Here is a 14,029-nt window from a genome sequence, read left to right as displayed (position 1 = left end):
ATTGAGATGAATACCCTGGAACTCAAGCGAGCATGGAGTAAAGTCCTCAGGTCGTGGAGAGACAGACGTCTCAGAGAAAGGTAAGAGTCCAGTGGATCAAAGTGGAACAGGTGGAGAGGGCAAATCATTAGAGCCATCTCATCTCTCATGAAGACTTTGAAACAGTTATTCAGCAATCAGGAAGCAACCATGATGCCGTTGATATCAGTCTCACCCAGCCGCATAATATGGACAATGACAATGTGATGGGTGATAATACTAACTGTCTTTCCCCCTCTGATGAGCTATCCTCCAGAGCCAGCCAGGACCCCCAGTACCCTCTATTGACACCTGAAGAGGTGCCATTGACAGATCCACCCACATCTCAAACTCTCACACAACCAGGAACCAACACAGATACAACCACATTGATGGGCTTTAGGTCATTGGCTCAGATGGTAGTGCACTGTGTGGTGAGCACAGCATGGAGAGCTGGCGGAGGCAGAGAGTGCCCAGTGTGCCAGCTGTCGAAGAATGGAGATTCTGGAAACATCCATCCAGCGGGAGAAGCTGGATGTCCAGCAGGATGCTCGGGATGATCTTGCAGAGATTCCAGATGGTCTGAGTGCATGGTCTGTCATGGAGGAGTCGATGAGGAGCCTGATCACTGCATTGATCCTGAACACCAAGTGCACAGACTCTTCCATTGCCAGAGTGAAGAATCTCATGAACAGAGTCCGGAGTTCCTGGAGTCACTCTCAGATTTGCAAGCCCACTAAGGAGGATACTGCCAGTGTGAGAGATGGATGAGGCACCTAGTCTTTCTGTTAGGTGCCCATCCATTAATGGTGAACAGAGAGGTGCAGACGTGCCTCACGCTGGAGGACGAGCTGCCTGTCATCTCTATGTGCTCCTCCCATGATGCTCCACACGAGGGTGGCAGCTCCTCCACTTCTCTGCCAGCCACTGGGCCACCTTTGAGGCTGCGATGACTGAGGACTGCCCAACTATCACTGGGTGCACCCTCCCAGGCAGAGCTTGCTCAGGCACCACCGTCCAGAGAATGACAGTCAACGTCATCAGGGTCGACATGACAACAGAGTTAGCAATTTATCTCCAATCCCACTGCCAGTGAAGTGGCAGGGGCACCAAGATGCAGCACTCACAAGCATAAGTTTAAGGCGCTGTGAAAACAGGATGGGGTTTTTACAGATGATATCCATTCATTTTATCAGTGTTGTGTATTGCTACCATGTAACTGTGGCAGCTTTTTTTATGTTTTATTCCTTTTCTGCATCTCTGTGAAAAATATAAATCAAGATTTTGTTTCAATGTCCTGAATGTCCTTCATGTTTTCCATTGGCTCAGGCCCCATCGGTGCCTTAAGACGGCTGGTGCGGTTAAATGGCGTTGTATTTTCATAAATGTGTGTGAAGGAGGTGTCACCCTTGCACTGAGATGGAAGACAGGCCTTGGCAACCTAGCTGAAGGAGTGTTGAATCAATGTCTCCCTGGTGTTCCTGCCTTTTTGAAGGTTCATAACATCTGCCTCCTCATCCTCACCCTGTGCCTGTCTGGGCTCCTCATTAGATCCATCTGTAGAATCTTCCTCTGAGGCATGTGGAGTTGCCTCGATATCCTCATTCTTCAGTAGCTCCCCCCTTCCCAACTCACGCAGACAATGCCTTAATCCCCTATTATCCTGTCCATGGCTGAGGAAGCGAATAAATGGTATTGCCCCTGCTGATGCAGCGACCCTAAAAACCACAAGGGAAATGTAAAATTTCAGTTAATTTCCTTTTAATTTCCTTAATTGGCTGACTCATTGTCGGGGGGCACGCTGCCCACTCCCACACGTGGCCACTAACCGAAATATCACGTGAGTATGCGATGATGTCAAGATGCACGCTCAACATCTCCTCATGCAATTTCACCGCCACGTGGCCGAAATAACACGCAAAATTCTGGCCCTGGCATAATCTCCAGCCTTCACATTCCTGGTCTTCCAAAATCCCACTTCTGTGGAAGCAACTGGTGATTTAAATAATCTAATTGACTAATAAGAAAGGAGTAGAAATACCTGTTTCTTTATGAAGGATGTGTTATTTGATGAAAGGCAAAAATAAATGTGACAAAATACCTACTGTATGTAAAGGTTTTAATTATTCATGGCAGCATATATTTTAAATGTGAACAGACATGAATATATTTGTAATCTGTTGAAACCAAGCCCTGAGAATGAAACATGTCAATGTAAATTCTTAGGTATAATTTACACATTTATCATACACACGTATTAATTAGAAATAAAAATATTTGTTTGTCATGTTGTTGGTCAGTTGGTCAGTTCCCCTCCCTCAACTAGTACGTCCATTTTAGGGTCTCCACTTGCTCATTTTGCAAAACGTTTTTGGTTACACAGTTACAGGGTCCTCCAAGGCTAACGTTAGTAAACTGCAACGTTAGTTGACAGAAAATATTATTCGGTAGGATGAGATGGGCCTGATCAGTTTGTGACCTTTTTGAGATCAAATTGTCCTGCTACAATACTGTATCATACAAGATCTGGCAACAAACTCGTCTAGTGACAGGGAAGTCATTTGAGAGCCAGCACTACAAGATACTAAACATGGACAAAATGTCTGGAGAGTCAAGTTTGTCTTGGCAACGATTAAAAGAAATCACATCATTGTCAAAATCCTGAAGTGAACCTCTTCTGAAGCCTAATCACCCCCAAGTCACAAGCCATCCCATGTTGATGTCTCTGCTGCTTGGATGTAGTAATCTATTGAAATATATTGTTTCTCTTGGCAGGAACTTAACTATTCATCACTAACTCCTAATATGTTTGACTCATACTTTAGCTCTCTAATAACTATGATTTCTCAACCACAACAATGTACACATTTACTTTGGAAGAGTCATGTGATTTGCTGTTATAGTTGCAGTTTAATAGTATGGGCTGGATGTTAGGCACCACCATCCCCATCCCCATGCCACCCTGACAGGCATGTTTTCAGTGTGGGGGTGGCGGGGGAGCATATGAAATCTGTCAAATGGCTAGGTCATTGCCTTCCCACCCACCCCCAATCTGATCCCAAGAATATAGTAAGCAAGCAAACGCCAAAATTTGCAGCTCACCTGCCATTTTATAAATAAATAATTAATGGACAATTGACCCAAATAATACGCTGCCTTGTGCCATAAAACGGTTGGTGTGGACAGGCAAGCAAGATTCAGAAGGCCACTTTTTAAAATAACTTGATGGAAAAAGTGGGAAGGGGGGGGGAGTTGCATCTTTTTGGGGATGTCCTGTGCGCATCGGGGACACCCCCCAAGATGTACTGCCCCATACCAGGTTCCACCTCACCTGGCCTCCACTTACCACGCACCCGCCCCCCACGCCCCCCCCCCCCCCCCCCCGCCCCCGGCCACAGTTATCCCTCGCTTTACTTCCTAGGCTCCCCAATCCCTTCCTACCCTAAGAGCCCAAGACTTACCTTAGTTCGGGATCAATTGGGCAGAATTTTCCTAAAAAAATGGCAAAGTGCCAGATTCTGACTGAAAACTGGTGTGTTTCTCCCCAGAAACACAGCTAGGTTTTCACTCCAAATCTTCCGACACTTTGTTATAAAAAAGCAGAGGGGCATGTTTTGCACTGTCCTTTTTGAGGGGTGGGTTCTAAACATGTCAGCAAGGCCAGCTCCACAGAGATCACCAATTTCAAAGTAAAGTTAAAGGCCCCACTTCTCACCCCCCCCCCCCCCCTCCCCCCCACCCCTGCCATTTTTTTAAATAGAAACCCTACAGTACAGAAAGAGGCCATTCGGCCCATCGAGTCTGCACCGACCACAGTCCCTCCCAGGCTCTTCCCGCATATCCCTACGTATTTTACCCGCTAATCCACGCATCCCAGGACACTAAGGGGCAATTTTTTAGCATGGCCAATCAACCTAACCCGCACATCTTTGGACTGTGGGAAGAAACCGGAGCACCTGGAGGAAACCCACGCAGACACGAGGAGAATGTGCAAACTCCACACAGACAGTGACCCGAGCCGGGAATCGAACCCAGGTCCCTGGAGCTGTGAAGTAGCAGTGCTAACCACTGTGCTACCGTGCCGCCCTAACATGCCATCCTAACACTAACTTCAATCCTTCCCCAGTGGGCTTCCCTGGAGGCCCTGCTCCTAGCCCAACCCTTGTCCCACCCCTGGCAGTATCAGGGCACTGTCCAGCCATGTCCTTCACCACTCTGGGACAAGACTCACCTTCCTGTCCCTGTCATGGTCATCACAACAGGTGTCCATTTGTGGAAGCCAGTAGTGATTCCCATCGGCGTGATGTCATGCCAGCGGGCGGTGAGGGGTGGGGGGGGGGGTTGGGGGGGTAGAGGGGGGGCACACATCTAACGCCATCACAAGCAACGGCATTAAGCCATTTAGTAATCCTAAAATGTATCAAAATTTATGGTAATCAGGTTCACACCCCTTCTGGGGCAGGGCGGGCGCTGCGGGGAAGATCACAATCTTCGATCTTGCAGCTGCAATTCCCCTTATGGCCCTCTTGTGAGAGTTAGTGGCCATAATGGGATTTGCGCCTGCAGTGAACAGGCGCTGAGAATCGCGACCATTCATCTTTTCCATGGGCATTCCCAACAGCACACACTACTGAGCTCTGGCACTGCTGGGACTGCTCGAGCTTCTGGCCAATCAATCTCAAAGGCAGAATACCTTCCCATTGAGGGGTAGACATTTAACCCTTACCCACTTATGGCCACTGGCAGTGTGTTATTGTTGAGTGTCATTCAGTGCATCACCAACTTTCCTTCCGGGGTTGGGGGCAAGCAATATGCCCCTCCTCCCCAATAAAGTTCAGCCATACAGTTAGACAGAATTCCACCTGTAATAAATTCGTATTTTTTATATTGTATGAGGTGAAGCTAGAATTTGGCTTTATAACATGCTTTTCAAAATGCAACTTCTATGGACTGTTAATACAATTAATCTATTGCTTGTATGAGAGGGAATTATTTGCTAAAATTAAAGGGATTGATAATGTTTTCTTGGTATTTTTAATACTGCTGTTGTCTCCCTGCATTTAATAGTGAAATATCATGTGAAATTTGGGAAATCCCAGAAATGGTGATACTGTCCTATAATTTATAACTACCTTAGTTTTACTTAAGCAGTTAAAGGATAAATAGCTCAGACATGTGACAGAGATGGTTGTACTTATGTATCAGATGGATGGTAAGTTGGGGGAGTATATTTGAAAGTATTCCCAATTTCTTTGATGGAGAAGGGTAGATTAATCAATGTTTTTTTAAGAAACAGGTGTCAATTTGTTTGGAAAATACTGGAAATATATGCAGCACAGTAGGTAGTTGAAGAAAGACTTCTATAGGTATCACCTTTTACAGAAGCTCAGCTTTAACGCCCAAATGCATGAATTAATAACTTATCCGTTTGCTCCACAGACACTGACTGGATTTTGAAATTTTATGGCTTTATTTCAGATATGCAACATTTGTAGTTTTACATTCTTTATTTCTAACAATATCCCTATTTTTTTGAAAGCTACATGATGTCTACCATGCCATTCCCATGGGTGACTGATGTGGAGTGCCTTTTGCATTCTTTAAAGGGGATGTAATCTCACAGCAGCCTGCAAGCAATCAAGAGTTACATAATTCTGGTAAACTAACTGATTCATGCGATGTGATGGAGTAACCCAATTTACACAAAGGGGTCAATCCCCTGGCTTTTTCAGCAGACAAGCAACCCAACATTATAAGACCGAAGCAAGCTTTGATAAATTTATTTTTTCGCTATGTAATGGGGAAATACTTTATATAGAAGTGCTCCACCTAGATTTATCTTCCTCTTGCTGGAAAGTAATTTCTCAGCTGCAAAGACTCGTCCTACCTCTCAAATGTCTGTTGTACGTTTTGATGACTGAAGATATATTTGTGATATAAAGTTTATAAGTGAAGATTTCTGTCCACAAGAAAACACAACCTTGAGGAATACCCAATGTTGTCAGTGAATGATTCTTCACAAGGTATTAATCAATAGTGCAAACAATCACTCATTCATCGGGAGCACTTTGAATCCATGTGCATTAATATAAGTAAGAAAAATCCTTGCCCTCCTTTCAATCACATCAATCAGCTTCTCAATTCCTTTGCGACCTCCCTGACTTTCCCAGTAAAGTTTGTCAAGGAACAAAGACTGAAGAAGCCTTTCTCGAAGATGTCCATTCTTTAGGACGGATACAGCAGACTCTGGAAATCTATGGAAAATAATAAAAATAAAGCATTTTATATCACAACTATTTTGTTTAGTACACATAATGGAGATATAAACTACATCATGTATGGAGATTACGTGATAAGCTAAGGTGACTGGCAGTTAACTGGATGAAAATAAAATTCCAGTATCACATTTTCAGAGTTTCCAAAAGCATTTGACAATTATGCAGTTCTTGAAGCAATGTCCCAGAAACAGGAATGAAACAATTGACTAAATAATCTCTTATTGGTAATGTCAATATAGAAACAATTAATAGAATGCCTTGTTTTTGAATAGTATCCTGGGATATTTTTACACACCACCATATAGACAAAATTGCCTCAATTTAATAGCTTCCGTGAAAGGGGCAGCATGGTGGCACAGTGGTTAGCACTGCTGCCTCACTGCGCCAGGGACCCGGGTCTAATTCCGGCCTCGGGTGACTGTGTGGAGTTTGCACATTCTCTCCGTGTCTGCGTGGGTTTCCTCCGGATGCTCCAGTTTCCTCCCACAATACAAAGATGTGCGGGTTAGGTTCATTGACCATGTTAGATTGCCCCTTAGCATCGAGGGGACTAGCTAGGGTAAATAGATGGAGTTATGGGGATAGGGCCTGGGTCGGATTGTGGTCAGTGCAGACACAATGGGCTGAACGGCCTCCTTCTGCACTGGAGGGATTCTATGATTCTAAGTTGTCACATCCAACAATACCCTGGCCTAGATCTTCCTATCAGCAGCAATCTTGTGCACCTCCCGCTGCATGCAAAGTTTTCTCCATCTTGACAATGCTACCCATTTCCAGCTATATCTTCCGATCTCGCCTGAAGCAGAAATCGTCCAATGCATTCTCTCAAGAGTAAGTCTAGTGAGCCTAGGAGAATCAGGAAGAGAGAGGACACATTCCCTTTTGATGACATTAACTGCCTTATTCAGTAAGTTTTTAAAGGTCTCATGTTTTTTAATTAATAAGTATAGATCTGCAAATGGGTGAGTGGGTTAGTGGATGGGTGACTGACTGGATATGTAGGTGAATGTGCAGGTGAGTGAAGTGGGTGAGTGGGAAAGTGAATAGGCAGGTGGGTGGGTGCGTAAAGGGGTGGATGGGTAGATGGGTGAATGGATAGGTGGGTGATTAGGTTTGTGGAAGAGTGGGTAGGTGGATGGGTAGTCAGGCCAGATGGTTAATCAGTTAATTGGGTGGTTGGGGGTTTAGTCAGGTGGTTAGGGGGTTTGTTGGGCCCAGTAGTTGGGTGGTCAGGGGTCAGGTCTAGTGACCAGGTGTGAGAGGGGCGGGGGGGAGGGGTGGGCGGTGGTAATCAGGCCCGATATTCAGGTCAGATAGTGTGTGGTCTGGGGGAAGTTGGGTGGTCAGTGATGGTGGTGGGGGAATTAGGGGCAGTGTTGATTGAAGGTGTTGGAGTATTGCTCCATTGAATTACACTGGCTAGCCACTGAGTTATACCATGTATTAAACAGCCTAATATTTCCTGAATAAGTATCTAATTACATTCTGGCCCAATTCTCTGTCCTGAGCTCAGGGTCAGAGACATTTGCAGAGGGTCCCAGGCAGCAGGGAACCAGCCCATCAGAAGTTTAAACTTCCTGGATAATGTCTACATATGTTTTTGTGTCCAAACTTCCTGGGTCCTGACGTGCATTTCCCAACATATGCCCCAGCTCCAACGATCTGGGGGATTTGGGCCAATATTTCCTCAGTATTGTGTGAACCTAGATGATGGCTCTGGAGTGGGAATATGAATCCACAATTTTCTGAGGACTACTAACTGAGCCAAAGTGACCTGCGGACAAAGTATGATGAACATCGTCTATTCATTGACCAAGCTTAATGCAGGGGTACATAAACATACATAATTACACTTTGCCTCCAACTTTCAAAAAGAAATCTCAGCTTCATTGTTGAGGTTGCTAGATTGTGGCAGTTTGGCTTCAATCCAGGATTGGCTGTAGCTCCTGTAATTATGTTTGTGCTATTAGGACTTTCCAAAATCATTGGACAAAACAGTCCAACATTGTATAATTTTCAGTCTCTGCAAATTTCAGCAGCTATTGTCACAGCTTTCATCGACATTAGAAATCTCCCAATCAGGAAATAACCCAACTGCAGAAATGAAAACATAACTAGCTTTTCCCAAAAAAGGTACCGTCACATTCTGAGAAGCTATTTCCTTTGTCTTTTTTAATTGTTGCCTTCCTAAATGTCCAGGATGTGACTTTGCAGCTCAGAAAACCAGATGTTTTGTCACCTTTAACCTAGATTACATGACAGCAGAACTTCATTACCATGACTGCAGTCCTGCTGGAAGCATTTTAAAACAAGAAAAACTGCACGGGGCAGCACCCGTTTTCCAGCATTGGCCGTGGGAGTTGGGGAACGGCATAGTTAAGGGATCCAGTGTGGCCTTCCACACCAGGAGGGTGCTGCATGTGAAGCTGTTCCTCCTGGCTCCACATTTAAAATGCAGATCAGTGCTCAGACCCCTCATAATCCAAGCAGACTCACCATGGACTCAGTGCAAGTGCCCCCACTGTTAGACTTTGTCCTTAAGCCACCAGAGGAGTTATCAGATTTGACATTGCATTGGAGCTAAACCATGGATAAAATTTTTAGTATAAGCACTCGCCATCCTGAGAGTTGACATGTAACGTGCTCCCGCCAACTCTCAGAATCCCACTGCCATTTAATGCTCAATTGAGCACTGATTGGCAACGGGCAGGACTTCTGTCCGTCCTTGGAATGTAGTCTGCAGAGGCCAGAAGAGGTACTGCAGCACTCTGCCTGGAACTAAGCCTCGGGACCGTTCCCAAGGTAAGTACCAAGCATCATGGGGGCAGGATGGTTCGGGATGGCCTGGGGCTCAGCGATCACGGCGTCAAGTTGTAGGCCAGGGAAGGAGGGAGGACCAGCGCTCCCAGGTCCCAGAGAGGAGGGTGTCCCAAACCTGAAGGCGCCTTCAGATCATTGTGCACCAGCAAACCTTCCCCACCCGCCCCCCCATTTCCCATCCATGATTGAGAAAAGTTCTAAAACGGATTGCCTGCCCATTTTGTCCATGCGGCAACCTAAAAATTGTATGGACAACATAATATTCTGGGCAACAGAGCAGATAATACCTTTAATTGGCTCCATAATTGTTGAAATAGAGTGCTGTCAATGCACACTTGTATCTGCTGGCTGAAATAGCGCACGAGTGCAGGATGACCTTGGGATGTGCGCCCAAGGTCATCACACACTACTTTGTGCTCTTCAAACATGCATCTGCCTGGGACACACAAAATTCTACCCCACACGTTGTGTATCTGCTGTTGCACTCGCACAGCACTAATTATTGACTCTTCTTGGCTAACAACTTCAATTGCAACCAGTCAGTCCATCAGCTCATTCCCTCGGGATTAATGTCTCAAACATTCTCCATTTCCCCACTCTACTGCAGCTTCAGTCAAAAATTCCACTGCTGAGTCACTAACCACTCCTTTGTTCCCAGCATATTTCCTCCCTCGTTATCCCTGATGCGTTATGGAATAATCACTTATTTTTCTGGCATTTATGAGACCTTAGCTTATGGATCATTACAGTTTCCAGCTCATCAAAGACTCCCCAACAGGCGACATGCTTCACACGGCTTGCATACCAGTGATATGGCTCTCGTTGCTGCCCTACATGCTGTGTATCTGCTGCTGCACTCGCACAGCACCAATTATTGACTCTCCCAGACGAACAACTTCAATTGCTGATCCCAGCAACCAGTCCACTCAGCTCATTCCCTCGGGATTAATGTCTCAAACACTCTCCATTTCCCCATTCTACCTCCTGCAGCTTCAGTCAAAAATTCCATTGCTGAGTCACTAACCACTACTTTGTTCCCAGCATATACTCTCCCCCTATTCTTTGGGTCTTCTCTTCTTAACCCTTCTGAGATCACAATCATTGATATGAAGATCTCTTCCCACTTCTTTGTTTATCTTACATGCTATATTATCCTACCTACTTCCAGCTACACTGTCCTTATCCTTCTCCACCGGAAAATCTATCCCAGCTCTGTCCTAAATAGTGTCCAATTCTCACCTTTTCCATCCATTAAGCATTATTCCTCCTTTATTTCTAAACTACCCTCATCACTCCAGCCAACACAAAACGAGCACCCTTGATCCATTCATTCCCTCCACCTATTGCAAACCTTTAACCTCCCCTTTTTGTCAAAGGACTTCCTGCTCCTTGTTCACATGCTGCCCTTTAATGACAACATCCATTGATCTCAAGTATAGCTTTCACATATATGCTAACAACACACAGGTCTACCTCTACTCTGCTGCTCTTAAATCCACAACAATGACTGTTAGACAATCTATTTTAAATGACACTTTGAACTTTTCTCTCCGTCATGACTATTTTTTGCATTTTGGTTGTTCCCACACAAACACCCCCCCCCCCCCCCGTCCCCCACAGGACCACCTGCCCCTTGTGTTTCAGTTTTGCTTTCATTGATCACTGAGCTTTGTCTTATTAATATATTCTGCTATCTTACCTTTATGTCACTATTAGCACTTCTTTAGTCCTTAATGCTACCCTCATCACCCCATTTGTCTTGTGTCCATGACATCTTTGTCAATCTCTCCTTAGCTCTCACCTATCATTGACCTTCTATTCTGCTCCATCCCCCTCTCCAACTGTATAATTCATCACATTTCTATCCCTTTTTAGTTCTGTAGAAGAGTCATATGGACTTGTTAACTCTGTTTCTCTCCCCACAGATCCTGCCAGACCTGCTGAGTTTATCCAGCATGTTCTGTTTTAATATTTTATTTTCAATGAGGTTTTGAGAAAGACAGAACATTCCACAAATGAATAATTTTTCAAAAGATGAAAGTAATTTTCAGTTGATCACAGAAGTTTACTATTGAATCCAACCCTTTCCCTGTTTGTTGACTTAGGCTGAAGCAAGTTGCACATATCAGCAGCATTCTGTTTGACCTGGAGCTCTATGTCAAACCCACATCACTTACTAAGATTGCTTACTTTCACCTCTTGCTTGCCAGCATCACTATCCTTCGATCCACAGCTGCCAAGGTCCTTCAAGTGTTTTCCACCTCTATACTCAACTTCCGCAGCGTTCTCATTGTTTGTCTTCCAACACCCATCTTCCAACAATTCTATATCATCCAAAACTCTGCTGCCTGCATCATATACTAAATCCCATTTCCCCACCAGTGTCATTCACATCGACTGGATACTCAATCTAGAATCATAATGCGGGATTTTATGACCTCGTTCGTCCGAAACTGTAAAATCCTGCCCAAGGTCAGCGGACCTTTCCATTGTCCACCCCTCACCTTCTCTGATTCCCCTGGCGGACAGGGCGGTAAAATTCCAGCCAGAGAGTCATAAGCACAGAAAGAGACCTTTCAGCCCATTGTGTCTGTGCTGGCCATCAAGCACCTATCTATTCTAATCCCATTTTCCAGCACTTGGTCTGTAGCCATGTATGCTATAGCATTTCAAGTACTCATCGAAATGCATCTTAAACATTATGAGGTTTCCGCCTCTACCACCCTTTCAGACAGTCAGTTCCAGATTCTCACCACCCTCTGGGTAAAAATGTTGTCCTCAAATCTCTTCTCAATCTCCTGCTCATTACCTCTAACCATTGCCCCCTGGTTATTGACCCCTCTACTAAGGGGAAAAGTTTCTTTCTAGCTACCCTATCTATGTCCCTCATAATTTTGTACACCTCAATCAGGTCCCCTGTCAGCCTTCTCTGCTCTAAGGAAAACAGCCTGCCCAACCTCTCTTCACAGCTGAAACACTCCATCCCAGGCAACATCCTGCTGAATTTCCTCTTTATCCTCTTCAGTGAAGTCACTTCCTTCCTATGGTGTGACAACCAGAACTACACACAGTACCCCACCTGTGGCCTTATCAGCTCTTACATTCAATGCCTCGATTAATAAAGGCAAGTATCCCATATACCTTCTTAACCACCTTATCTACCTGTCCTGCTGCCTTCAGGGACTTATGGACATATACCTCAAGGTCCCTCTGGTTCGCTGTGCTTCCTAATGTCCTACCGTTCATTGTGTATTCCCTTACCTTATTAGTCCTCCCACAAAGCAATATATTTCTCAGGATGGTGAATGACTTGGAGGGGAACTTCCAGGTGGCGGTGTTCCCATGTAGCTGCTGACCTTGTCTTTCTGGATGGTAGCACCTTTCAAACCCACAACTGCTACCATCTAGAAAGTCAAGGTCAGCAGGTACATGGGAACACCACCACCTGGAAGTTCCCCTCCAAGTCATTCATCGCCATAGAAATATATTGCTTTTCCTTCGCTGTTGTGGTACAAAATCCTGGAACTCCCTCCTTAACAGCACTGTGGGTGTACCTACACCTCAGAAGCTGTGGTGGTTCAAGAAGGCAGCTCATCACCATCTTCTCAATGGCAATTAGCGGTGGGCAATAAATATTGGCCTAGCCAGCGATTTCCACATCCCATAAATTAATTTTTAAAAAGCTTTTAAAATGAGACTATTAATGTCCTTAATTAATTGTTTAATCAGCATAATTTTAAAACCTTCTTCAAAGGGCTCCAAATAGGCATAACTAACAGAAACTCGCAATGGTAATTAATTTGAGTATTGCTGTGGTCAGTTTGTGGGCAGGATTGGGTTCCACGAGAGATAAAGAGAAGTCAAGGAAATATTGTGGAGAAAGACAAGGGTTGCGAGACATCCGGTAGAAACCAGAGAGAGAGGAGGTGTCAGCGAGAGATGGGGGCCAAATAGATATTGGAGATAGAGATGGGGGAGGTCAGAGAGAAATTGAAGTGGGGTCACAGAGAGGTCAGAGCAAGTTTGGTGAAAGATTGAAGGGAGAGAAGTGGGTTATGGGGAGATTTGCTGATTTCAGGGAGAGTTGATGATCAAAAGGGCGGCAGGTCTGATCACTGGGAAACTTAACGGGGCCGATTTTCCCAAAAAAATTCTAAGTGTCGAATTCGTGGAAAAACTGGAGAAAATCACGCTGAATTTTTCAGTGGGAATTCAGAGAAGAATCTCCCATACTCTGTGCACTGCAGAATGCACCAGTGTGATTCATTCCAGAAATCAGGGGGCGGGGCCTATCCTTGCTGGAGAGGCCAGCAGCATAGCGCAGCGCGGACCACTGCGCACGTGCCGATCCGTCAGCGCCGAGATCGGCGCATGCACAGTGGCCCCTGTCTGCCGGCCTCCCGATTGCTGGCCACCCCAATCACTGGCCAGCCCCGTGACCCCCGCATCGCCAGCCATGCGTCCCCCTCATGGCCCCCCCCCCAAACATTTCTGAGCCCACCTCGACCTCCCCCCACTGCTCCCTGCAGCCCCTATCTCCAGATCCCCTCCCCAATCCCCCTCTCCACATGGCAGCCCTGACCCACCCCCTCATCCACAGTCCCTACCCTCCCCTGTAGCCCTAACCCTCCCCAGCAAGCTGACCCCCACCCCAATGGCCAAACCTGATCGCTGGCCTCTCTTCCTCTGTCACTCAGCCCAAATGCAGAGTGGCAGCGGGACCCCCACCACCCTCACCAATCGCTACCCCCAGAGGCTCTGCCCCCATCAGGCCCTGCCCGCCATTAGGCCCTGCCCCCTTGGCACTGCCTGATGCCCAATTGGTAGTGCCAAGATGCCCCTTGGGCATTGGCACACCCTTTGGCCAGTGCCAAGGTGCCCAGGCTGGCACTGCCGAGGTGATAATGGCCAGG

The 14,029-nt window shown here is 45.9% G+C and overlaps 1 protein-coding gene across 1 annotated transcript in view; it reads right to left on the bottom strand.

The window, feature by feature from the left end:
- Window positions 1–5,054: 5,054 nt before the first annotated feature.
- Window positions 5,055–14,029, bottom strand: part of gask1b (golgi associated kinase 1B) — an 89,865-nt gene continuing 80,890 nt past the window's right edge. Inside the window, exon 4 of the mRNA XM_078211954.1 lies at window positions 5,055–6,272. Coding sequence (XP_078068080.1) covers window positions 6,065–6,272 — 208 coding nt within the window. The 3' untranslated portion in view covers window positions 5,055–6,064. The remainder of the gene's footprint in view (window positions 6,273–14,029) is intronic.

The sequence above is a fragment of the Mustelus asterias genome, chromosome 1, assembly GCF_964213995.1.
Source record: "Mustelus asterias chromosome 1, sMusAst1.hap1.1, whole genome shotgun sequence".
Classification (NCBI taxonomy): Eukaryota; Metazoa; Chordata; class Chondrichthyes; order Carcharhiniformes; family Triakidae; genus Mustelus; species Mustelus asterias.
Note: the sequence above shows the minus strand (reverse complement) of the source record. Positions and strands in the feature narration are given on the sequence as shown.